This window comes from Pyxicephalus adspersus, chromosome Z, assembly GCF_032062135.1.
Source record: "Pyxicephalus adspersus chromosome Z, UCB_Pads_2.0, whole genome shotgun sequence".
Lineage (NCBI taxonomy): Eukaryota > Metazoa > Chordata > Amphibia > Anura > Pyxicephalidae > Pyxicephalus > Pyxicephalus adspersus.
In genome coordinates this window covers 41,874,679-41,902,365 of record NC_092871.1, presented here as the reverse complement: position 1 = coordinate 41,902,365, position 27,687 = coordinate 41,874,679, and the positions used below count along the sequence as shown (strand labels likewise).

General features: G+C 39.9%; 1 protein-coding gene and 1 long non-coding RNA gene across 4 annotated transcripts in view; both read left to right on the top strand.

The window, feature by feature from the left end:
* Window positions 1-27,687, top strand: part of LAMP2 (lysosomal associated membrane protein 2) — a 43,131-nt gene that overhangs the window by 158 nt on the left and 15,286 nt on the right. For all 3 annotated transcript variants that reach the window (XM_072429505.1, XM_072429507.1, XM_072429506.1), the window contains exons 2-6: window positions 21,429-21,547; window positions 23,587-23,791; window positions 24,965-25,126; window positions 26,329-26,534; window positions 27,275-27,397. In XM_072429505.1, coding sequence (XP_072285606.1) covers window positions 21,429-21,547; window positions 23,587-23,791; window positions 24,965-25,126; window positions 26,329-26,534; window positions 27,275-27,397 — 815 coding nt within the window. The remainder of the gene's footprint in view (window positions 1-21,428; window positions 21,548-23,586; window positions 23,792-24,964; window positions 25,127-26,328; window positions 26,535-27,274; window positions 27,398-27,687) is intronic.
* LOC140343040 (uncharacterized) lies at window positions 4-12,601 on the top strand. Its single transcript, XR_011923232.1, has 2 exons — window positions 4-1,033; window positions 12,101-12,601. It is a non-coding gene; the product is annotated as an uncharacterized lncRNA (long non-coding RNA).

Genomic DNA, 27,687 nt, shown 5'->3' with positions numbered 1-27,687 from the left:
AGTGGGGGAGGTCGGTGTAGGCCAGGGAGAGGACACAGACAAGGCTCGGGCCCACCTACTGACGCGGCTTTATTCCTCTAGGTCGCAGTTGTCATTCAGCTGAGAAGTCAGAGCTGACAGGTAGAGGGACGCTGTGCCAGTAGTAATCTGACCCTGAGGAGGGTAAAACATAACAGAAGGTCCTATTTATTAATAAAACAATAGGCAGCCTTTCTGTTGTCCCTGAGCCGCTCTGATCAAGTCACAGGGTCACGTGACGTGACTTGGGTACCGTAATTAAAAGCCCCTTGCACTAAAAGTGCACGCATGGGATATTTATTTCTATTATTCTATTCCAGTGTTTGTGTTGTAAAGTAAATCTGTAGGAAAATTATGTATTTATGGTAAGAGTAGGAAGAGTTAGAAACCCAGCTGGGTTTTAATGTTGACAAGGGTGCTGGATCTTTTAATTATTTTGTTGGCAGAGCTCATACATGGCGCTCATACATGCCCAATAAAATGATTGTTGCATGTTATTTGTGCAAGTACTTGTAAAAGCTGCACACAAACACACTGCGATTGTAAGATGTAAATTAACACTGCGCACAATGGTAAAAGAATACTATACCCAAAACTATATGTCTTATAGACCCATATTTACCTGTAAGGCTGTGTCCAGATTGACAGTGAGGTTACACTGTGGTTTCAGTGAACCTGTGCCAGCCCAAAAACAATGAATTGTTCATTAGTGCTCAATGACATCAAATCTGCAGATGCTGACCCAAGCTATGGTGTGCCACTTCTTCCTGCCACAGGTCTTAGCGTGCTAAAAGTGGTTGGGTGGCTGTAAGGCCACAGTGATTTCTCTGCATTATATTCCAAAACTTGAAGATTGAATTTGAATGGGAAGTAAACTCAAACCTCACCCAAAACAATAAAAAAATACACATCTTTAATCCCGCAGAGCAGTCGAACGGTCTGGAGGTTTCTTCCATCGGGTCCCGCGTCATGCAGACGCAGAAGGAGCACCCAAGAGCCTCCTAGGATACGTGATGTAGGTATCCCTGGAGGCTTTGCGCTCCCATTTATTCTCAATCCGCTAGGCGATTAAGAATTGTGGGGTGGTATTTTTAAGCAGTGAGATGATTAAATTGTAAATTTTCAGCCAGGATAAAGCAGAGTAGTGGTAAGGATTACTGTTAGGCTCTTCCAGGTTAGTTCTTTTCTCAAGTACAGACTAGGCATGCAAGGACAAAATCAGATTTTATGACCTCATTAATTATATATCCATTCTTTTGTATATTAAAACATCTCCTGCACTTTTTGGGGTTCAGTGGGTCCCCCTTCATCAGGGCTTGGTACTGTTGAACTTTAATTCAACATCCTTTGTTTGAGGGCTGTTATTATTAGTCATAATATTACACAGTACTTGTATAGCTTCATCATATTACACAGCGCTGTACAAAGTCCATTATCATGTCACTGGCTGTCCCAAAAAGGGGCTTACAATCTAGTGTCCCTACCATAGTCATATGTCTTTAACCTCCCTTGTGGTCTGAATAATAAGTAATTTTAAATGTAAAAGGGGTACATTTGAAAATACCTATTTTAAATTTCCTGTCTGGTCCTGCCCCCCAGCCACAAGCTGGCACAGCCTAACCGGCATCTGCGTCCCCTGGCCTTGTGTCGCCATTGTTCATACATTCATACACGTGGGGATCACGTAAGACTTAAAAATTCCCTTGCAATTCCACGAGTGTGGCTCCGGGTTTCTGCTTTTGATACTGTAACCCCAAACCAAACTCGGGAATACCACCAGGGAGGTTAACACAGTCTAAGGTCAAATTTTTTTTTTTTGGGGGGGGGGGGGGGGGTAACCAAGTAACCTAATTGCAACTGCTGCAAAGGCCAGAATGCTAACCTCTGAGCAACTGTGCTGCCCTGTTAGGGGTAATTAGTACAGTCACTCTACTTATAGTTTTGGAGACCTTGAATTGTAATAGAAATAAATCCCATGTTATCAGTCCAGTACATGCTTCTTTCTACAGTACCAGGCCCTGATATTTGGGGACCTTTTGGTGCTTTGTTCTTTGCACAGCCAAGGTTCAATTGTGTTTCAGCTGAGCAGATTCACCCTCAATTGTCATGATAATTGACACTGAGGCAGAAAGTGCCAAAAGTATGAATTGGTTTGTGAACAAAAATTTAGGGACATTGGTTCTGGTAAAGGCTGTGTAAGGCAAGGCAGCGATTTCTTCCCAATTCTTGTCTCTGTGAGGTAAAGAGATATCTGCCCAATAATGAAGCTGAAATGGGTTTTAGTCACCCCAACTCAAAGACCTAGAAAAATTCTGTTGATTTAATGTAAATACTATAAGAATATATAATGCATATAGGAAACATTTACATGATGCAATTTCTATGTGAAAGAAGTGTGAACACACCAACCTTTACAGTACCTTCCTGGCCTTTTGCTGCTTGCACGTTTGGTGTGTGAAATACTTCCTCCCCTTGTGTTTTCTCCCACTGGCTCAATACAGAATGTCAAAAAGAACCACTTTGTGTGGTGGGGAAAAGAGATCTTGGATTCATCCGATGGGTAGCAACATTGAAAGTTTTATATATATATATATATATATATATATATATATATATGTGTGTGTGTGTATTACATACTTGTAGCAGGTGTGCTTTCCTTTACTCTTTACTGACACTATAAATACTTTGAGTATGGTAATTGGTTAAAATCTTTGAATAGCTTTGGAACTTTGACCCTTATTATCAGTAGTGTTTTGCAGCCCTAAAAGATTATCAGTCAGGTGTTTGTTGTTGGAATGTATGATATGCTTAAGCTGTGTACACAGGTGCATTAATTGTCGTTGGAAAGGATCTTTCACGATCCTTTCCAATGAGTGCACAATGCATGAACGAGTGCTGAACATACCCGCTGTGCCCTCTTCCCATCACTTCCATTATGATCGTTCGACGTCCATCATCTGTGGATCTTCCAGGACGGTCATTCGGACGATGGATGACGAGCACTGTACACATGCAAGATTCTCGTCCGATATCGTCCCTGAGCCGATTATCGTACAGGAACCATTGCATGAGTAAACCTAAGCTATAGGCTAGGTACACACGTGCAATAATTGTTGTTAGGAAACAAACGAATAATGACAGATCAACAATTGTTAACGATTATTTTGAACGATTGTATAGTGCAGGATTCTGTACATGCTGTAACGATACGATCAAATATAATCCACCAATAATGTACACACTCTAGATTGTTTGAACGATGCAGGAAGCGATGTGTACTGGAGAAAGTGTATCACAGAACCATCCACAATCACTACATGACTGTACACACAATAGAAAGGCCTGGCCTGTCATTGTGCACTATCTTTGTTAACTATTATCGAATGGTGGATCAATGACAATTATTGCACATGTGTACATGTCCTCAAAGTTTATTATTACATTTATTTTTTTAAATGTATTTAATTTATTATTTTGACATGATTTTGTTTCAAATTTTATTATACTCTTGTTATTATACTGAAAAATAATTTTTCATGAACCCAGGAGGTTAATGACTTAACTAGAAATATCCCCTTAGTTGTTTCTAATTTAGGTTCCAATTGTCTGGTGGTTAGGTTATATTGCAGCTCAGAACTGTTGCTAAGTATTCAGATAACTAGCCAACTGAAAAGTTTGACTAAACTGTGAAATATATCCCTCCAGTCTGACTTTTCAGCAGGTTGGCAAGAGCATTTGGATCAGCTACAGTTCAGGTTCAGTTAGGATGAGAGTACAAATAGACCAGGGGCAGTGTCTGGCCCTTTTGACACATAGTAGAGAATGTACCACAAAGCTAACCTATTCCAACACAAGCTGCGTTTCATTGGCACATTGTTGACTAATACCCATACAGAGGATGCCTTACCTGGTTCCAACAGCGTCCTCCAGCGATGCCCGGCATCTGCGTCCCCGGAATGTGAACAAGGGGATGCAGATGCCGGCCAGACAGGACTGTGCGGCTGGGATGCGGGACCAGGTGGGAAATTTAAAATAAGTATTTTTAAATGTATTGTTTGACATTTAAAAATACATATTATTCAGACTGCCAGGGAGGTTCATAGTGAAGACTCTGTAAAAGAAAATTGTGGTTTTTAATTTTTTTTTTTTTTTGAGAGAGATACCGCTCCAAAAGTATGTACACAAGCAGGCATACTTGTAATTCTCCTTTACGTTATTGTCCAACAAAGTGTTAAGTTAAAAGAAATCACAGCAAATATTTCCTTTTATGTTGGTGGAGAGTAGTCCCTCCTTACATTTATAGTCAATTAGTACTCTCTGGAATAGTCTTCCTTGTCCTATTCGGCTTGCTCCTACTTGCTCCTCATTTAAAAGAGCACGCAATACCCATTTTTTTTTTTTAAAACTTGCCTACCCGTCTTTTTCTGTCTTTTGAAACTGTCAGTACTTCCCACCACTACATATTCTCCCCTTCTATTGTGTGTTACTTCCCCTACCTCCTAGATTGTAATTGGAAAGGGAATAAGCAAGGGCCAATATCGGACGAGAATCTGGCTTGTTTACGGCGCTCGTCGTCCATCGTCCGAATGACCGTCCTGGCGGATCTACGAACGATGGACAACAAACGATCCTAATGGGCAGGAGGGGGGAGTACACACAGCAGGGTGCCACTCCGGTGTTCTCCCCCTCTCCATAGAGAAGAACAGTGCTGTATGTACAGAACTCGTCCATGCATCGCGCAGTCCTTAGTTGTTGGAAAGGATTGTGAAAGATCCTTTCCAACGACAATTATTGCACGTGTGTATGTAGCTTAAGATTCTTGGACAATCCAAGCTTCAAAGACAATGGATCGTGATAGAATTGTGAGCATCTGAATGCGGAAAAATACTGCAGCATGCAAAGATTTTGTGAGGGTTGTAGATAACTAAGACTAAGTGGGCTGTGTACATGACACACGTGCCATGGTCTTTGTACTAGCAAAATATGCTATAGTTTGTTCACAGCGGTCTTCTCACAGAATGTTGGCAACCCACACAAAATGTGTGTATGTCCCTATATGGGATGATGGTATTTTCCTAGGTGAAAAATAGCTTTTAACTATTGTAATGAATGGAAAACCCACCTGCAAGGATAGTTTTGTCCTTTCCCTGGGTTTCAGCTTTACCAAAGTTTACCAAAAGTTCTGTAAAAGTTTGCTGTATATTCTGCTCTTTTGAAACTTGAAGTCCATATGAACCCGGTGGGGGTGGGGGATGCTTTCGGGTGAGTGCCTTAGCTGTGCAGTCTGGCAATTTCTTGATGAAATTGGCATTTTCAGCTTTTGTCATGGCAAGGTTTCACATTTGTGCTTTGTAACACGGTTATAGCGGGTTCTGTAGTAGGATTGGAAGCCATGACATTGAGCTCCTGGGCTTAGTGCCTGAGCTCTTCACAAACTGCATGTAGACACTGGAATAGGGACATGTTTATTGTTCCAATAACCCCTGGGCCTGTGTTATACTAAGGTAGCGCTATGATTATACTTGTACCGTATTTTGCGCCGTATAGGATGCTCCGGAATAAAAGACGCATCCAATTTTAAAGGAGGAAAATCTAGAAAAAAACACTCTGTGTCATTCAAATTCCCCTTCTGATCACTCTGTGCTTTTTTTCCACTGTACGGCAGTTAGGACAGGGAACAGCAGGGGGCGCTGTGCCGGCTTCTTTCACTGCAGCCAGGAGAAGACACGATGCTGCCAGAGAGGAGAGGAGACACAAGCTGCATGCAGCCAGCGAGGAGAAGAGACACACGTAGGATCGGGTGAGTATATTATTTTAATTATTTTATAACACATTTGTCGTATAGGACGCACCAGCTTTTCTCCCCCAGTTTTGGGGAAGAAAAAGTGCGTCTTATACTGAAAAAGATACGGTAAATCCTCTCTCTGCATGCACTTTTTATGTACTTTTTCAAGTTTTTTTTTTTTTTTTTGTCGTGGCTGCATTAGTTTTGTTTTATGCAAGTATCTTAAGTTAGTGGAATTTTATGTTGTTGGGGTGTATATGTGTTGGGCAGCATTGGTCATAATGTGGAAGTTTGTAATTTATCCTCCAGTGATGAGGTGTGTGCTCCCACCACCACTCCATTCATTCACTCATTAGGCAGCTGTTGATATCTCCTGGTACTTTATCTTCAGCATCTTGTCCTTGGCTTTTATCTAGTATACTGTAGGGAAATAGTTGTCATCTGCACAGACTTCTCAGTTTTTTGGCTTTGTAAATTTCTTAATGGCTTATCACGCTGACACATAAGTCTTTACTTTATTGTCTTTGGTTGCAAAATGCACATAATCTTGTTATCTGCTTTACATTATTTGTGTTCCACTTCTGCTTCTGTCAGTTTTCTGAGAAATTGTTTATCTTGTACAAACCTTTATTGTATGTTAAACCTACCTGTGACATATTTATATGATATAGATGTGAAACATAATCTGTTGTGAAAGTAGCTTTGTTTATAGGCCTTATAAATGTGAAAGCATGTACCCAACTGCGGAATACACAATATAAACTGTGGTGAATATGAAACAACAATACTGTTGAGTGATGAGGAAGAGCTGCCAGTGCAAGGTTCATTTCCCAAACCTTGCAGAGGTTTTCCTGCTGTTCTGTGTTTTTACACCAGATGTACCTATTTGGAAATAATGCTGACAGTGCTTTTTTTTTTTTTATTATTAGATGTTTTCTAAGCCGCTGACCCCCTCCTTTCCCAGCATTTTTCACATTTAGTACAGTGATTACAAGTGAAGGTTACAATTTGACTCAACTGTAGAAAACAAAACATTTTCAATTCAATAATAAATGACAACTCATGATCTGAATTTACTTATTTAGATCATGGAGTAACCACAGTGAAGCATGTATATGCAATATACCAAACATATATTCACTACAATAAACTTAACTATTTTAAAATTCTGATCATGAGTTTGCCTACATTTTGAGGGGCCTCCGGCTACAGAAATCATTGTTTGATGCCAGCCCAGAACCTTAAGGAGTGTTCATAAATCTTTCCACACACCTGTGTCATTGTTAATGTATTGGTATTGCTTATTAGCAGCCTCATGGAGTGCTGAAATGGGTAAAACTAACCTGCATAAATATAGGGTGACGGCTGCATTGTACAAGCCTGTCAGATTCTTTATTTTGATTGTGTTGTAAAAAAAAATTAGCATTATTAATTTAATAAATAATTTTGTATTTTAATTATGCTGTATTTTATATATAATATATAATCTATTTAATATGTGTTCATTGCTGTGTTTTTCTCTTTAAAAATACTTTAGTACAGAGCAATACCCAATGGATTTGCCAGTGAGCTTCTAACTTTTTGAAATGGGCTGACAAGCAGATGTCTTGTTGGACTACAGAACACGTCCTTGTTATGTTATGGAGTAGGGTGTAGTTTGTTAGTGCTATTGACTGCAAAGGGATTTCAGTGCATCAGAGAGGTGTAAGGAGCTTACTGGATTTCTAGCAAAATCATAATGTGTATTTGCTATTAAATATGGCAAATTCATTTTATTATGTTTAGTCATTTCCATTTAACCAAAGATCTATTGGGGCTAGCCTAATGATTTAGTCACCTTTCAAGCATTTTTTGCTGCTTTGTCCTGTGGGGATATGTGCATACTGAAATGTTAAATTAAATTGTGTTGTTTCCCTTAAAATGCAGGCTGACTCTTGCACAGTCAGTGGTGACATGCATACACTACCGCTTTTTTTGGCTGACTTATTGCTGGTTCTCTTTTCTAATTATCCAGAATATTGCAAAGTAACTAGTGAAATGTTTCTGTGAAGGTACAGTTAAGCTAGGTACACACTTCCAATAATTATCGTTAGAAAATGAATGATTATGACTGATCAAGGATTATGCACGATTATACTAGAACAATCATATTGTGCACAATTCTGTACATGCTGTAGTGATACGATCGTTGAAATATAATCCACCAGTAGTGTACACACGCTAGATACAATCATTTGAACGATGCAGGGAGTGACATGTAAAGTAGAAAGTATTGCCGAAATATGCACGATTACTGAACGACTGTACACAAGATAAATAGTGAACGATCATCGAACAATCAGATCCGCCACACCCGTCGTTCTTTTCCAACGACAATCCTCGTTAGTTGGCGTCGTTGGTCACTTTTATTTTGAACAATTTTTTGCCAGTTGGTCGTTCTTTTCCAACAATAATTATTTGACGTGTGTACGCAGCTTTATACATAGGCTGGGAACTGGGGAGAAGTTTGTCACTTTTATAATACTCACATGGAGCACTTTTATTATGTTCAGATGTAGACTCTTAGCTGGTTATGTTGAGCTACTTCTGCACTAGTTTTTTTTGCCGATGGTCAGAATAAAAATACAAAGTTTGGTAGTCTCTGGCTTAATTTTCTCTGCTTTTCTGACTTTGGCTGATGATTAATCTGTCTCTGGATTTATTAATAAACGTGTCCTCAGCCTTGCTCATATGTCTGGCCGTACCCTAAGGTTTTTTTTTTTTTTTTTTTAGTTATTATACGCACGCGATGATAAAATGTTTATTCTTGGCCTAAAGTGTACATAAAATCCTCAACTATTTACTGTAAGCAGAGAACCTCTATAATAAAAAGGTGGCAGTTGCTAAGCCCATATCCTCAGGAAAAAATGACATGGACAGGAAGTCCAGTAAAAGTTTTTATAGCTACGTACACACTTCCAATTATTATCGTATATTATCGATATTGTACACACGATAGATGCGATCGTTTGAACGATACAGGAAGTGACGTGCACCACAGGAAGTGAGCGAACGTTCGTTCACCGCGCATGCTCAGACCATGGACGATCAATGAACGACCGTACACACGATAGATGGTCAACGATCGTCGTCGTCCAATCCGATCCGCCGGTCCGGTCGTTCATTTCCAACGACTATCCTCGTTCGTTGGCGTCGTTGGTTACTTTTTTTATGAACGATTTTTGCCCAATCGATCGTTCGTCGTTCGTTCGTCGTTCGTTTCCAACGATAAAAATTGGAAGTGTGTACGCAGCTTATGTGGCACTTATATCCCAAAACCTAGAGCTGGCAGAAAGAAAATAAACCATCTAATGGTTGCTTTTTATGCACAACTGACTTCCAACATTTGACTAATGTTCCCTTCCCTGCTTAGTTCTTTACCCGATGAACTTAACAATTAGTTTTCTATTTTCATGATATACCTTATTTTAGACCTTGGGAAGTCATCACTCTCTGTACTTTGTGCATTGCAGAAAGGTTATGGGTGGGTGGTGGGAGGGGAAAGCAGAGTGGTGTAAATGGCATTCTTTAAAAAAAAAATTACCAAACCTTGCCTTAGTTTTTTTTTCTCAAGAGCCCTCATCCATGATGCAAGCATAGTCTTCTTAGAAGGAGTTCTACAAATAATAAATGTTTCAAATGTGTGGATGCCGATCTGAAAGATTACACAGGCTGCCCTAGGCAACATCCACATGTGATGCTGAGCCTAAATGAATGAAAAGGTGAAAATCTATCAAATAATATGGGTAAGGTTGGTAAGGAAAGCCTACATGATTGTTGAAGGGCAGCTATTAATGCATGCTGTGAAACACTGTGTGCTGTGAAATTAGAGCCACACATCAAATTACAACAGAGGAACCTGTACAACTGTGCAAGACAGAAGGTTTTTAGTTTGAGTAGTGGGGAAATGTAAAAACCTACAGTCAGATTTTTTTTTATTCTTTTTCCTGGCTGGGGGGACTGACATTTTTGTCCTAATGAGAAACCAGATAAGATCTCATAACTTGTGCACAGTCAAACAAACTTGATAGAAGCTGTTTTGCCTAATATATTGAGGATGACTTTTAAAGCTTTGTGATCACAAAGCGAGGGGAAACTTCTGTAATGGAGATGTAGACACCTGAAAGGTAATAACTCTCATCTGGAACTTGTGGGGAGAGACTAGCCCTGTTTTATCATCCCTTATGCTAATGTTTTGGCGTTTACCTTCACATTATAGTGCCATGAGGTCTGCATATAATAATCATTAAGGGTTCCTTTGTGGTATAAAAAAAATTGAGGCTTCTTTTGCTAGGTCTTGCAGAACAAATCTGTATATTATATATTTATATTATACAGTGTTCTCCCCAGCAATTTTTTTCAGCCGGGTGGTAGGAAGCTGTAGCCCAGTGGTAAAAAAGGGTGTGTGGCAAAATACGGCACATTTAGTGCTCCCAGTTGTTTATGCCATGGGTATCCAGTAACCTCTTATTGTTTCAGTGTTCTACCTTCTCTCAATTATTTGTTAGAACTTTGTAATGCCTGCCCCGTTAGTATATCCAATTTTTCTGGTCAATGTATTTTGCCACAACTGTCCTATGCCGTGTATTGTGACCCAATTTACTAGTGTTCTTAGTTTTAAGAGTGTATTCCTTTGTAGTAGTGTAATAGTATAATGAATGTGGTGTAACAAGTTAGGCTTAGCTCATATTAGCAGCAAAAAACATTTACCCCTTCTGAGTGATTTCTGGCAACTGCTAGACACCTAGGATTGGTAACAGGCGGTAAGTACTGGGCTTTTTCAGAGCTAGAAGTTTAAGCAGCTGTGGTTCCTGGCATGAGGAATGGACAAATGTAACCTTACTGCCGGTGTGAATTCAGCCTAACTTCACTTAAAGTGAACTTTTGTGAAAACATTTTTATCACGTTTAACACATTTATCCGCAGTCTGTAATGTCATCGGCAGCGCAGTGTGATAGCAATGTGAGTGTAAAAGCTGCTTGTCATATTCTGCAGCCTAACAACTCGCTGTGTTCAAACCTTCATAACTCCTAAACTATTGGTTGTATTAATTTTTAAGGTACACGTGGAGGCATAGGAAACTGAAACTGTAGGTGGAAGTGGGGGACACTTGTGGATAAACCTTTCTAAAATGTAATTACTATGGCACTATGAGAACATAAATCTCTACCTAGCAAAATTTACAACTTTTAAAAAAAACTGTCATTTAAAAGGGCACTTCCTTGTTACACACGACTGTAACCTTCCTGTACCTCAACCTCAATAAAATTTAGTGGGCAGAGTTCATTTTCTAATGATGCCATAGTGATGAAGTTTTAGGGAATGTTAGTTGATGTTCCCCACTTGTACCTATATTTTTGGTTTCTTACACCTCCCCATTCCCCAATTGAAGTTCAGAATGTTAGATTAGTGGACAGGGATGTGTAACAGGGCAGGGAAGCCCATTGTAATGGCGGAGTGATTTATGTTCTAATGATGCTGTAGTAATGAGATTGTAAGGGGAGAATGTGCCCGCCACTTGCACCTATATTTTCAGTTTTGTACCCCCACCCTCAGAGAAACTGGTGTACAAAGAAGAGAAGCAGACCGTAGTACCATAGGTATAGATTTGTGACAGGTAGGTATATATTTAGGGGCCCCAATGCTCCTTGCTATGTTAGTGGCTCCGGGGTCCCCAATTTGCACTTTCAATTTAGGACTCCTAGTTGCACTTTCCTCTGAAACAGCAACCCCAAAGTTCAATTTTCATAACGTTTTACATTTGTGACCCCCATATCTTGAAATTCTTTAAAGCTGGGGGGCTGAAATTGTAACACCTAGTATCTATGAGGGTCCCCTGTACACCCTGAAAATTACAGGTCATACAGCTTAGGAGATACGGAGGTTTGTACACACAGAGCTGTGAGGATGCACAATTCACACGCAGAGCTAGAGGTGGATACATTTCACAGGCAGAGCTTGTGCTATGAGATGGGGGCGGGGCTGCCTGTGTCTCCTTTACATTAAGGCTGAACTGTGTGCTCACCTCTCATCTGCAGCAATCCTCTGAACGGATGACACAGAGCAGCCTCACTGAGATCTGTGCATCGGAGGATGAGAGCTGCCGAGAGCTGGGCGGGGTATTCAAAGCAGCCGGGCGGAGCAACCGGCTAAAAACCTTTTGGGGAGAACTATGATATATATATATATATTTATATTTGTTTTATTAAGAATAAGTTGTATTTTTTTGACTGTCATTGATTATTTCTGTTTGTACAGGAAACAGCAAGTTGCCGGTTAATGCTGTAAAGCCCTGGATCCCACTACATGGTTTTCTGCTCCTTTATTATTTTCTGGATGTCCTTGGTCCGTGTTAATGCTTGCTTTATAATGTCAGACTAAAAGTCAAGGTTGATAACAGGCCATCCATTAAGCAGGGGTTGCTGTAGATCAGTTTTCATTGTAACAAGCTATAAGGTAACCCAATGCTGTTTCCAAGACGAAGATGGACACTGATCGCAAGATCTGCACAGTAGGACACGTATCTGTAGCTTTTGTTATTAAAAGACATATTTACTATGAATGACAACCTTTAATAAAAGGAAAAACCCTAATGGCTTTTACAATAGTGTATGGTAAGCTAAAATATAATGCTGCACCTACTTTGATAGACATGTTAAGAAACCGCTTGCTTAAAAAGCTAAAGAAATGCACAATGTATGGAGTTACTTCAGAGGAAGTATTGCAAACTTCCTAGAAATCGTGCATTCAACACCTTAACAGTATATTACTTAAAATCTTTGCCAGAGAAGTGTGGGGTGTAAATTTCTCTCAAGTTTGTGATGTTATGATCACTTTGACATATACAGACAAATCATGGCTTTATGCAGACAAAGTCCAAAGGACAGCATGTTGGCATGGTAATATTGGACTAAGGAATATTGTTGCTTTATTACAGTTTTAGTACAATTCTGTTGAATGTCCACTGCTGGTTCATACCATAAAAGAGACTTTAGGGTTGTTGGATTATTTAAAGAAGCTCAGCACCTTCCATAATCTGAGCAGACTGCACTACATCTTTATGTATTGAGGTTAATGAGTTGTATATGCCTGTTTCTGGTCCTTGGAGTAGCATAAAATGATTTCAAGCTAGACAATTGTTGCTGGCAAATCCAGACTTCAGAGAGTTCAGTTGTACACAATGTATATTGGCATCCTAAACGCAATGGCATCCTAAACATTGTCTAGTAGGAACTCTCTGTTGATCGAAGATATAAACACATGCTTTCTCCCACCAATATTGCTTCTATTTCTTCCTATTCACTGAAATTAAAATATCACTAAAGTTTGTGCATTCACCATATTTACGTGCACGCCCAGCTAAAATGTTTTTTTTTTTTTTTTTCTAATAATACATATCTTCAAGCTTGTGGCTTGATGGCCAACCGCATAAAAATACAAACATTGTAACCAACCCGTTGTGCTGTATCAGTAGCAGGAACCATGATATCTTAAGGTTTTCAAAAACATTTTTATAAGAAAATAAAAATAAAAGAACAAACAAAGTAACTAATTAAAAAACAAGGAGTTAAGAATAAAAAAAAGAAAGAGAAAGAGAAAACGGGAAGAAGGAAGGGGGGGGGAAGAGAAGATGGGGGGGAAGTTAAAGTAGGCATTGACCAGCTATAGAATCAATCACATCTCTGAAACAGTGGCAGAATGCAATTAGGCATCCATCCCAGAATACTCGGGTATCTATGGGGGTGGTCGTAACAAACGGCAATATTCCTCAGTAGTGATAAAGTGGATCCAGTGGTACCAAGTCTGTGCAAATGTTTCCGCTTTCTTAGCATCAGTAGATATCATATCCTCCATGTGATTCATATCAGCAACCCTTTGCAACCAATGTAATACCATCGGAGGGGCAGTATTCTTCCATAAGGCTGGGATACAGGCCTTAGCTGCATTGAGAAGGTGTCTCAGGAGAGAGTTACTATAGCACCTGGGAGACATGTCCAAAACATGAAGAAGTGCCAGGGCCGGATTGCCCCTTATATCCAGTTCTGTAAGCTTTAAGATATTAGCTACGCAACTCCAATATAATTGCAATTTTGAGCATTCCCAGAAAACATGCAGTAGCGTACCCTGTGTGTCGCCACATCTCCAGCAGGTGCTATCTGACCCCGAGAAAATCTTAGCAAGCTTCTCCGGTGTCCTGTACCAGCGAGTGGCCAACTTGTAGTTGGTTTCCTGATATTTGTTGCAAATGGACGCCTTATAACAGAAATGAAGTAACGTATCTCTCTGGGTTTCAGTAAAACAAGTGTCCAAATCAGCTTCCCATTGGGATATAAATAAAGGGAGTTCTGGCGTATATACAGATAACAGGGTTTGATAGGCATGGGAAAGTGTGCCCCTGTACAGGTTGACCAGTTGCGCACAATTCCTCTAGAGGAAGAAGCGATCGGGCTATTGTATTGGGCTGTGGCAAGGATCTCAGAACATAAAGGAGTTGTATGTGGCGCCAGGGCAACAAGGAAGGGGGATCCCTTTCTGTTTGTAGGGTCGGAATATGGTGCCATTCTCCATTGTGCATGAAATGGGATATTCTATACATGCCCATGGCACGCCATTGACGAATAGCACGCCACAGACTGGCCTGGGGGGAATCCAGGATCGCCTAGAACGGGAGACATTGGAGACGGATATATGGTTACGTTTTGAGAGGAGAAGTACTTAGTGACCACTTTCAAGGTCTTGCCAATCAATGGATGGGTGTACATTGCCATCCTGGCCGCCGGTGTCGACCAGGCCAATGCGGCAATGGGGGCAGTAGAGCATGCATCCTCCAACCCAACCCACAGTTTGGAGCGGCTATTAGTGCACCAATCCAGCAGCCTAGACAAGTGCACTGCCTGATGGTATAAAACTGGGTCAGGGAATGCCATTCCTCCGTTGGATTTGGAGAGTCTCAGTAATGTCATTCTAAGCCTGGGCGCCCCATTAGGCCAGATAAATTTTACGAATTCCGAACGGAATTTTCGAAGAATAAAAAGTGGGATGTGTATTGGGAGTGCTTGCAGCATATTCAACAGTCTAGGCATAACATTCATTTTAAGCACATTGCACCTCCCAAACCATGTAAATGCCATCTGTCTCCATCTCTGTAGATCACTTCAGATTTTATTCATTTGAGGGAGATCTACAATTCGCTTTAGATTAGCAGGAATCTGTGTGCCCAGGTAAGAGATAGTGTTACTTTCTGGGAAGAGTAACACTCAGTGCCTCCGACTTTTGCAGGTTTATTTTGTAATTAGAGAGCGAGGCATATCTGCCTAGCTCTCGCATAAGAACCGACAAAGTAGTTACCGGTGTTGCAACATAAAATAAAAGGTCATCCGCATAAGCAGCTACCTTATGTTCAGTGTGGCCAATCTGGACTCCCCTGATATCTCCATTGGCACGAATTATTCGTAGGAGGGGCTCCAGGGTCAACACAAACAGCAAGGGAGATAATGGGCATCCTTGTCTCGTCGCATTGGTATTACAAAAGGACTGGGAGAGTTCACCATTAATCTGTACTCTGGCGCTGGGGGAGGAATACAACGTTTCTATCCAGCACAGAATACGAGGGGGAAGACCCAAATGTGTCAATGTGGAGAGCAGAAACGTCCAGTCCACCCGATCAAATGCCTTCTCAGCATCAATGGAGAGGAGCATTAGAGGGGTGTTGTGAGTATGTGCATAGTTAATAATTTTCAGGGTACGGATCGTGTTGTCCCTGGCTTCCCTCATCGGGAGAAAACCGCTTTGGTCAGGATGGACAATATCAGTCAGTATTGGAGTCAGCCTATGCGCTAACATGCTGGCAGAAAGTTTCAAATCACATTTAAGCAACAACATTGGTCTATAATTGGAGCATAGGAGAGGGTCCTTGTCTGGTTTGAGTATCACTGATATGTGGGCCGCTAATGTGTCAGGAGGAAGAGTGTGACCATCAGTGAGCGCATTCAGCGCTAAAACTAAATGCGGGCCTAGTACTGGGAAGAATTTCTTATAGTAGGTTAATGTCAGACCATCTGGGCCGGGAGCTTTACCTGATGCGGCTTGGCGAATTGCCGCTTGTAGCTCAAGCAGTGTTATCGGTTTATCTAATATCTCTATATTGTCTGAGGACAATGTCGGTAAGTCGGAGGCACTGAGATATTCCTGTATTGCGATCTGGCGATCGGGAGATGACCTACCACTAGAGTCTCCCCGTTAATTATACAGTAGACTGTAATAGTCATGGCAGGTGTTAGCAATGTCAGGGGTGGCGTGTGCCAGGGTGCCCAAAGAGGTTTTGATTTTAGGGATATACATGGCCGCCTTCTTAGACCTAAGCGCCCTAGCCAATACCCTACCAGTGGTTGGCATGTTCATAGAAGTACCATTTGCAACGGGTAAGTTGTGTTTTAGCCTTTTTTTCTGTACAGGGAGTAAATTTGTGTACGAGTGGCGAGTAGTTGGGATTCCAGGTCCAATGTTGGAAGCCTTTTGTGCAACATTTCTAAATGATGCAACTCCTGTAACAGCGTATCAAGCCTTTGTTTGGTTAGTCTTTTGAGTCTACAGCTCTGTTGTATGAACAGACCTCTAATGTAACATTTATGAGCTTCCCATACATAAAGTGGATTGTCTGTAGATCCTGCATTGTTGGCAAAGAAGGAGGAAAGTTCTTCCTCAATCTTTGCGGTCAGTTTGAGCTGTGCCTCATTTAGCCTCCAAACACTGGGTTTACATTTATATATCCTCTCAGAGATCTCTATCATAATGGGGGCGTGGTCAGAGAAAGTTATGGAACCAATACTTGAGTCGCTAACCTGTGAAATGGCATCATGGGATATCAGAAAATAATCAAGTCTGGAGTAAGTATTATGGACCGTGGAGTAGAACGTATAATCCCTGTCTCCGGGGTGTTGAATACGCCAGATATCTATCAATTGATTGTCATGTAGCAGTGCTTTCAGACATTTATGATGAGAGTAAGGCAGGTGGGAACGGCCCTTGGATATGTCCAAGGACGGGTCTAAAGGTAAATTAAAATCACCTCCTATAATGATGGTACCTTGAGCCACCTCAGATACCGGTAAGAGGGTCAGAATATATTCAAGGCCAGTCAACTGGCCGGTATTAGGTAGGTATATGTTTACAAATGTAAATAGTTGCTTCTCTATCATACCCTGGACTATGAGGAAACGACCGTCTGGATCCACTTTACACAAAGAGGGGGGCCAGGGAAGAGATCCATCTATTAAAATGCTAACTCTCCTAGATTTAGAATCGGGTGAAGTGCTGTGATAACTGTATTTGGCTTGTTTGTTACGCAGCACTGGGATTTTGTCATGGCGGAAGTGTGTCTCTTGCAGAAAGACAATATGGCTTTTGCATTTTCGGAGTGTATTGAATAGGACTGAACGTTTTGAGGGAGAGTTTAATCCCTTAACATTCAGAGATGTGAGTGTGATAGTTATAATTCCTGTGGTCTAACGGTCTTCCTTCTCAGGGTGCGCTGAGGAGTGGGAGAGCGCCGTCTGCGTCGGGCGGAGGTAGATGATCTCGATCTCAAGTAGATACTTGGGAGTATCTCTAAGACTTCCAGCCAATTAGGAACATCAATGGGATCTGCGCCCAAGAAGGTAAACAGGGCCGGTAGCTGAGATGGATTGTGCAATGTAAACACAGAGTTGGGTTTGGTCACTATGATATGTAGTGGATGTCCCCATCTATATCGGGCACCGTGTGTGGTAATGTAATACAAAAGTGGCTTCAGTATATGTCTCATCTGTATCGTGCGAGGGGATAGATCCGGTTATATCTGAATACTTGCACCATCAAAATCAATCAGCCCTTTCTGCCATGCTTTCTGAACGATCTGCTCTTTAACTTTGTAAAAGTTAGAGATAGAACATCTCTGGGGCAGTCAGGTACTCCATCTCTCCTCACACCAACCCTATGAACTCTATCCTATGCGCTCTGACGGGGGTCGGTCTAAAAGGGTGTTAAAAATGGCCATCACAGTGTGTTCCAGGTCAGGCCCAGCTGTTGCTTCCGGGAGTCCCCTTTATTGTAAATTGTTGCGTCGGCCCCTGTTTTCTTGATCGTCCAAACTGGGAGCCAATTTAGAAAGCACATCAAGTCTGGAGTAAGTAATATGGACCGTGGAGTAGAACGTATAATCCCTGTCTCCGGGGTGTTGAATACGCCAAGTTAGAAAGCACAGACTTCATGTGCAGTTGGGCATGTTCAAGCGTGTCTAATCTAAGGAATCTAATCGAAGTTTGGGAGGAGGACTCCAGGGAAGTAACCTTAATATCAACTGCTTGCACTTTCTGATATATCTGTTCAATCTCTGCATGAACAGGGTGCTCTCTGCATGAACAGGGTGCTCTATGCGATGAGCCCAGGATTCTAGCTCTGTTTTAGTGGGTATGAATTTCAGGAGGTCTTGTAATTTTCTGGGCAGCTGCTGAGGAGAAGACACTGTGTCTGAGAACTCAGCTTGGGAATCAGATGACAGACAGGAGTATGTAGGAGACAGAACAGCAGGGATCCCAGCTGGGGGGAAAGTCCCCTCTTCACTCACCCCATCAGCAGACTCCAGGTGGTCAGCTTCACTTGCAGATGCAGGGGCCATCTTGGGAGCACTTCCTCCTGCTGAAGCTGCCAGTCTGAAGGGAAATCTTTGTGTAAGTTGTCCCGTTTAGGGGTTTTCCCTGCTTCTTTATTTTTCCTCTGCTTAGACATCACTGAGTGGGGTGGAAACAAGCTGTGTGATCTGAAGTATTAGCTGTTAAAGCCACGGTGGACACAGAGCTCCAGGAAAGTGCCTGCTCACAGTGCCATTGCCAAGCCACGCAAACTAAAATGAATGATTTGAATGATATTTGATTGAATGGGAAGTATTTGGCTCCATCAGCTTTGACATTGTCTGCCTTAGGGACATTTTCTGTTCTGTTTCCCAATACTGTATAGAACAGCAAAGGATGTGGGAAAGAAGACAGAACCAGGAAGCAGTCAGTAGTCCTATCTGGGTCCAACCTGTGTTTTGGGGAACCTGAATGTTCCACAGTAGAGCATGTCTTGTGTAGAGGCTTTTAGTAGAAGTAGTTTCAAGAGGTTTGGGTTACATTTTTTCTAGGGACCAAAAGTTGATTTTAGGAGGAGAATTCCTATGTTATTTTGAAGTCTATGCTAATTGAAAAAGTTTTTTTTTTTCTATGCATTGTAAGCTGCATGTACAGAGGTAAAAGAGGTAGCATGTTCAATGGTAACATAAAACTCATCCTCCCTTATTTGACAGCTCCCTCCAAAGCCCCAGTTTTGATACAATATAGGAAATGACTGGTTTTACAGTAACATATAGAGACAGTTCTCTTTATAGGCTCATATGAGGTATTTATTGGTCTCAGTGTGATGTGAAGATATGTCACATATAGCAACTTGTAACTCTTACATTGGACCTATATCTCCTCCAAAATCTTAGATTACCATGTCTCCATGTGAACTATATTTGAAGCTGAACTAGGATTCCTGTACAAAGCAATCTTAATCTGCCTAAAATTTACAAAAAAAATGATCTTTGCAAAAACCTTCTCTAGCAGTCATTGCAGTTAGGATTTTTTATGGTTAGTTTGGCTGGAAAATTGTTTAATTGATTTAATTGTTTAATTGTTAAATTAATTGCCATGGAAAAGATGATTGTAGTTCACATTGAAAAACTTTGTTGCAGTAGCAAGGCATAATCTGAACCACCAGTTTAAAGCAGGTCACTCCTGTGTTGCTCTTATCGTGTTGACGTGGTTGAATCCTAGTTCTGCTTTTATCTTTCAAAGCAATGCTCTGTTGTATAAAGAATTATATGAGACAAAACTGAATCGCATACCCTGGTCACTTAATACAATACAATACACTTGATTTTTACTTGATATATACCTGCATATCCCACAGTTATGTATCACTTGTGCCACCCATATATGCAATTTGTGGCATTGATGGAGGCATAGGTTTATTGATAATTGTATTAAAAAGTTATCCTATACCTTGCAGTGTTCTGTAGTTTGTTCTTCTACTAGAGATAATTAAGGACCAGATCACAAAATAAGGCTTTTGTTACTTTCTGTCTATGGTCCAAAGGTTCTCCTTGTGCTTGGCTCTGTTAAAAAGTGACTGATCTCTGTACTTCATGTGGTGAAACATAACGTATTGTGTTTTAACCATGTCCTGCAAAATAGTATTTAAAGAAAGTGAGTGTGTGGAAAACAAAAGGGAAATGGCCCAGCAGAACATCCTGCCTCATATATATTGAGGTTCTGCTCCTTTAGACATTGTACTACGGCATTGGATAAAATCAGTATTTGTAAGGACTAGGAAAATGTAAAACATGTTGGTGATCATTAAGATTGCTTTTTTTCTATTTTTGTACTTTTTTTTTTTTCACCTTGGGTTTTTCCTTTATTGGATCTGTGTCTAACGTCCTGTAGTCTCTGCTGTCTCTTTCTATCTGTAATCACTGCTGATTGATTCTCTGCCAAGGTTTCTTGGATACAGCAGTGGATAATGTGTGTGTAATGTGTGTTGAAATGGTCAATTGTAGTGTCTTGGAATTGTGTGCAACACTCTGATAACTAAGTAGCACAGCTTGGAAGGCAGAGTGTTGTCACCCTGCAACAGGTGCTTGAACTACAGCTTTAATCAGGAATAACAGGTGGTAACTTTTATAATATGTTAATGGCTGTTTACAACATTTTTATGAAATGTTTGAGCCTATTCAGAATTTTACAGGCGCAGTTGACCTTCTAACCTGCCTTTAACTTGCCTTGAGCCGGTTTTCCACCCATGTGGACTCGTAAGGGAATCCACAATTCATTTGAAGCAAACAAGCCTGTCAACTCTAAAGCCTATGGAAGGTGTTAGCGAGTGGGTTTTCATATACTTTAAAGGTGCTGCGGGGTGTTTCTTGGGCATTGGGCCTGGAATGCTTCCAAGGGTAGGGACCATAAATGGATACAAAAACCCTTTTTTCCTTCTACCAAGTGTATGTTAATCTAATCCTAACTATGTGGCCACTTAGGCTCCAAAAAGTGTGTGTGTATTTTGTTTATTTTTTTTAACTTGTTTCAAAATGATACATTTCAGGGTCACCGCCTTTTCTATTTGGGCAACTCTGCCATAAGTGCCAAATTTGTGGAAAGGAGACCACTGTGTGATGGTACAGTATTGCTGTGAAATGGCCTTGAAATTGCAGTTTGGTTTCTTCTCACTTCACATAAAGTTAGGAGACCCTTTTCATGTTTTTCACTTTGGTAAATGTTTATATAGTATGTACAAATATGTACAAACTCTGTAAGGTATGTTGGAATGCTGCTACAAGTAGGTTTTGCATAGGGTTGCTAAGCGTTTCTGTGACTCGGGTTTAGCAGGCCTGTGTACGTCTTTTCTTAGAAGTGTGCACTTTGCTCTACTGATGCAGTTATACAGTACAATCATTTTAGATATTCGTTCATCTCATGTCATAAGACTAATCTGGTGATTGTATGACACTGACAACCTGACCTTTCTTTACCAGGCCTCTTACAGACAGATGCTTTTGAAGTGGAAATAAAGGATGGATCCAAAAGGACCTGTATATACGCCAGCATGAAAATCAACTTCACAATAGAGTATGAAACCAACAGTTCCAAGTTTGTAAGTATACTTAATAAAAGCTTACTACTAGTACTTGTCCTAAAAAGACAAATTAGAGGCTCATCACAAGCATCAGATTTGCCAATTTACTATTTGAAATGTAGTACCAAATGTTTTACACATTTACTTTTATCCAAAAAACATAAAAGGGTGCTGTTTGTTCATTGTAAATGTCTCATTTTTAGTTGTAGGTTTGCCAACTGGTGCAACACCCATGTTGCGACTCAAAACATTTGTCTGCAGCACATGTTTTGTCTGGTTTTTACCTTTTCAGGTTTAATTGTGACTTTAAAGAAATATACTTTTTTTGTGTGTGTTGTACATCCCCACTTTTGGTAAAAGGCATGTACATTGAACAAATATTTTTACTGAAAACAAGTATCTGTTAAAAAAAAAACTGATAAATCTTGTATGCTGATGAACTATTTCTTTTGGTAGCGGACACAATATTTAGGCGATTGTGTCATTAACATCACTTCTACCCTAAATAGTAAACATCAGCCTTACAATATGGGTAGCAAAAAGGCAACCTGTCATATAGATGGGGGGTCTTCATGGACTCACTATTTTTTGACTGCACAATATATGTATAGGTTTCCTAAACAATATATGTAAATACTGTATCTTGAAGAGATATTGCCTTCTCACAGCAGTCAACTTTTTGAGCCTCTAATTCAATACCAGGATGGTGCAGGAGAGTAAGATGGAAAGTACTTCAGCATTTCAAAATAGACAGGAACTGCTTTTTCCTACTTATTTTTAATGCTGTGATTTTGCACCTAACAGTCTGCAGGTGGAAGTATATTTTCATTGTGAATAATTTTAGGGTTTAAAGAGTCTTTTTTTATTATAATACAGAAAGCTTAGAAAAAACTATCTCTGTGACTTGCATAGATCTGTCCTTCATCGAGATCAATACACAAACAACATTTGTGTGTAGTCACAAGTATAAGAAGGCTTGAGAGGACTTTAGGCTAACCATGAAACTGTTTTGGAAACAACATGTAGTTCTAAAACGCACAAGAAAATTTTGGCTATAGAAATAACAAACAGTATAACCCTAAAACTGTATTTTAGAAAACTAAAATTGTATCCACTGTTGTAAGTCAAAGGACATTCAGAAATTATCCCAACATTAAAGCTCAAGTCTAATTTGCTTATTTTGCCTTCCCTGGTTCCTTTTTTTCTCTCTTTAACATGAAAATGTTAGAATTAAATTTCAAGCTTATTGTAGATCCAGAAATGTTATTACTTGTTTTCTTTGCCATGCAGGCAAATCATGGGTGGTGGTAGGGGCCTTTTGAGTTTTCAGAGGAACACAATCCTACAACCCTGCTGCAGTACTACCCTCGAGACCCAATTTACCTCGAGGACTGACTGAGAGATGGTGGACCAGGGACAGTTAGGCTGGGGTGTAAAGAGCAGGATGATGCTGAACTTCCTCCCGTCCAGGAAATGGGGTGGCCTCCCTGACTTGCTGCAACTTCTAATACATGCTATGAGACGCTCCGTAGGCTCACTCGTTTTATTGTTTATTAGCCCTAAATGTTGTCAGTTCGACTATTGGTTTGTTTTAATTGGTTTTCCTCAGGAGCCAATTTTACTTATTACCTGAGGCCATATTAACATAGTTGTGTTCAAGAAATGCACATTGGAGCTTTGTAGTGCTATTGTTTGCAACACGTAGCCATGCACTACCATATATTGCCGTGTGCCGCATTTCTAAGTTGGTGTATTGGTGCTTGCTACTGTTTTCCATTTCCTATTCTTCCCACTTCTGTCACCATTTGGTTACTTAAGGTAATTAAGTTACCCATTTTTGCAGGAGGGAAAAATATATGCTCTTGTATCTCTCCTCCCCCCACCCCTTTGGGCAGTTCTGCTTACTTCGCCTAGATTACCTAGAAAGTGACTGGAAATCTCCTAGATTGAGGGCAGAATAAAAAACATGTTGTGTCCCTTTCTTTATACATGTGTACAGCCTATTACAAGAAAAAGTATGTACTCTTTCATTCTACTATGTTGTCTTCCTCTTTCAGAGAAATGTAACTCTTGCAGCACCTGACAGTGTAACAACCGAAGGCAGTAGCTGTGGTGAGACCACTTTACTAAATGTTAGCTTTGGTAATGGGCACTTCTGGAGTCTGCTCTTCATGAAAAATAATAAAGAATACAAAGCCAGCCTCCTCAGCCTCATCTACAACACTAATGATATGGTATTGTTTCCGGATGCCAAGAATAAAGGTAAGTTATGTATAAATTGAATGTTGTGGCTGGGAGAATGAACATTCATGGTACCATATTTTCAGATACAAAAAAAGTGACATTGGCATTGTGCAAGACTTGGCACAAAAATTCAAGTATTGTTATCTCTGTTCAACTTGAGGGTTTTTTTTTTTTACAACTTAGTTAAAAGTAAAAGATTATTTTTAGGTCTGGCTCATACTTGACCTGTATGTTCCATAATCTGCAAGTATGCTGTGAAAACTTGTTGATTTATGGCAGAAGTTCACCACTCACCAACTAGTTAATTTTCACTTTACTATAACCATTTGGTTTTTAAAGTGCAACAGTACTTAAAGCAGAACTTCAGGCCACTATCTAAATTCGAATATATTAAACAGCTTTACTTACCGTATGTGAGTTCTAATTCTGTTCAGATATTCTTGTGTTTGGCATGACCATATCTGTGGCCTCCTGCTGACTTCAGTTCCTCAAAGTGGAAGTAAACCCAAAGTAAAATAAAAAAACAAACTTTTATTTAATCCCGCAGATCAATCTATCTGTCGGGAGGTTTCTTTGTTTGGGTCCCCCGTTGTCCCAGTATCCTTTGTTGAGATCGCCGGGGAATCTTCATCTTCTTTTTTTTCTTCCCACATCACCTGATTTCACACTGCACAGACGAGAGATCGGGTGATGTAGATTGGGAAAAACTTCACTGAGCATGCGTGAGATAGGCAATTTCTTTTTTTCTATTGATGAAAGGGCTTTCTCTGTGCATGCCCGAGATCAGGGCATGCGCAAAAGGAGCAGCCAAGAGCCCCCTGGGATGCATGTCTTGATGGCTGTGGTGATCAAACTTAACTGCACACTTTCAAAAAAAAAAATAAAATAATAATCGGTGTTGCACTTGAAAAAAAAAAATTCAACATTTCTCTTTATATAAAAGGGTTTTCTACCCTTTTATGTCAAGTAAAAATTCTGAGTTAGGGTACGCTTTAAACTTGAGCAGGTCATCTGTGCTTAAATGCAAATAACGATTCAGCCAATTAGAAAGCAGCAACTAAATGCATTGACAAACATCCTAGCAGTGAATGCCCTTTTGTGGTTGATTCTTAGAATTGCATGTTGTGTTCTCTTTAGTATTGTCTGCAGTACATTACTATTCATTCTTTTCTAATTTGCATTTCTTCCTAGGGCAATTTACTTCTTCCACCAACACCAGCTTCTTTGAACCAGTTCCACTGAATTCAACATATAAATGTTTTCATGATGATGCTGTGATTACGGAACATGTTGTTCAATTATATTGGAACGTGACACTACAAGCCTATGTGGAGAACTCCACATTAGGCAAAGGTGGGCCAAGATTAACAGAGATTTTTGGTATATTTAGCTGGGGATCTCCTAACTCCCCTATTGCGTTACAAGATTTGTTTTTCTATAATCACATGCTGCAGGTTTGAATGTTTGCAGGAAAGATAATACGTTGTGACAAATTCAAATCACTTTTGTATCCTTCATATTTATTTTGTTCTTACAGTGCATTATAGAAAACAAGGTTTGGGTGCAAAATGTGAATATCTTAGACACTTTTGTTAGGATATGTATTTGTATTACCTACAATGAATGATTGGTTTCTTTTTTCACACCCCCTATATTCTTCAATGTTTATAGCTGGGGATAAAATGACACTCAGACTGGGACATGGATTCCTGCTGGTTTAATCCCAGCTAGCATGTAACTGCCTTTTAGAAAAATATCAAGCATAAAAATATTTTTTTATTATGGAAGTTGAGGGAGCAGTGATAGTTTCCCAATCAGTTGTTTAGTTACACTTCAGCCACCAAAGAGACTTTCTCACTGGTGCCCTCTCCAGCAAGAGGAACACAGGACTCCCACTGGGATGTTTTTGTATAGAATAAATTTAGTCTTTTAAATAACTTTTATTACATTTTAAAAATATATGAATTTGAAGCAAAAGTCCTTCAGTGTGGTGTCTGGGTTTTTACCTTTTCAGCTAGTGATCCTGCCAGTAACATACTTTTGTCTTAAGGTGACAACACTCAATGTATTGTTGCACTAGGTTGTTTGCTTCTGTTTTGGACTGCAAACCCTCTCCCTCATCTTTGTAACATCGAGAGGGGGTTTGTAACCCACAGGTTGGAGATCAGTACATCCAGTGTTACAAATGGTGTTTCATTTTATACATACATCTCCCTTATGACACAAATAGTGGAAACCTGTAGGGGCCTGCTTACTTTTGTTTGCGTCTGCCTTCAGCATTTGCAGAAAATTGAGATCTTGCGCATCTATTCGTACCCAGCACTGAGCTCTTGGTTGGGGAGGCTGGCTATCACTATATTGAAGCTACAGTAAACTAAGTAAGTAAGTAAGGATGAGCAGTATATAGAGTAGAACCCCTTGTGGTTACAAGAGGGACTTGTGTAAAGGGTTGTACAGTTACCTGTAGATAACTTTTGTACACTGCCTACATGGCTTAGTTACTGACATGTTTCTGTAATTTGAAGTGTTGTAAATATATTGCTCTCTATTTTCAGATTTTCAGTGCAGTGCTGACATTCCTACTACACCAACTGCAAACACCACAACTTTACCAAGCACAACAGCAACTACCCCAAAACCAACGCCCAAACCTATCGACAAACCGACTGTTGGCAATTATTCTGTTTCAAATGGCACAGAGGTATGTCTGCTGGCCTCCATGGGTCTGCAGCTCAATGCCTCCATGCTTGTTGAAGGAAAGGTAAATTTTAGTTGCTTGCTTTTTTTTCATTTCTCTCTTTAATATTTTTCCCCTTTAGAGTATAGGGATTTAAGAGTTTAACCATACACAACCACAGGAACTCAAGGTTTAAGGCCTTTTGTTTTCCTCTTGCTCTGGATATTGTGGAGAAATTTAGAGGCTTGCTTGCAGGTTTTTGTGTCCGTTAGGCAGGAAAAGTCTTGTTTCACCTATTTTGCCAGAGTTAACATAAGCCACAATGTTCTATAACAAAATGTTATTACTAAATTCTTGAATAATCCTGATACGTTCATAGCTTTACTATTTAGCTTTCATTTGTGTCCCTACCGGACAGGAGACCCCTGTGGATCATTAGATAGTTATCAGTTCAACAATAATTTTCCCTTTTTATTACTAAAATGCATATTCTTAAACTATTAGTCAGGTATGAATGATTTCTTTCAGTTAGAATAGTGTTAAAGTATTATGGGTATAACCCACAGTTGTTCTTTCCTTCTGAGAAGATTATAGGCATGTGTGATTTGTGTCATGTTCATTAGAATAATGTATGTGTGTGTTTATGTGCACAACACACATAGTCTTGTAAACCAGCCCAGAAAATAGTTAAAACAAGTCTGGGATAATGGTGGCCATCCCAATCTTTGTCTGTTCAAGATTTAATCAGGCATTTACATTTGAAGAAGGCAGAGAGGAGAAATGCTTTGTACTTATATTTTTATTGATCATCTTTTTCTGTTTAGAATGTTTGGACTGTATTTAACATTAACCCCAACACCACTGCCTATTCTGGAAACTGCGGAAATGAGACTTCTCTCCTAAGATTAACGGACACCAACACAGTTGTAGAATTTTACTTTTTAATTGTAAGTAATTGAAATGTTTTGGTATGTGCTCCTCCTATTTTGTATTAAAGCAGAGACACATAGTTCACATACAACAGATTGGTGCATTTGCTAGTATACAGTTAAGCCACAGTGGCAACTTCATATATTTTAATTTTTGTTTTGTGGTCAGTGATAAAGTTTTTGTTTTACACTACCGAGACTTTAAAGTACACCTTTGTGCATAAGGGTACCTGGCCCTTTTTGTTTTACCTTCTCATGTTTCTTTTATGGAAGCTCATAAATTTTAATTTTATTTTATTTTTATTTTT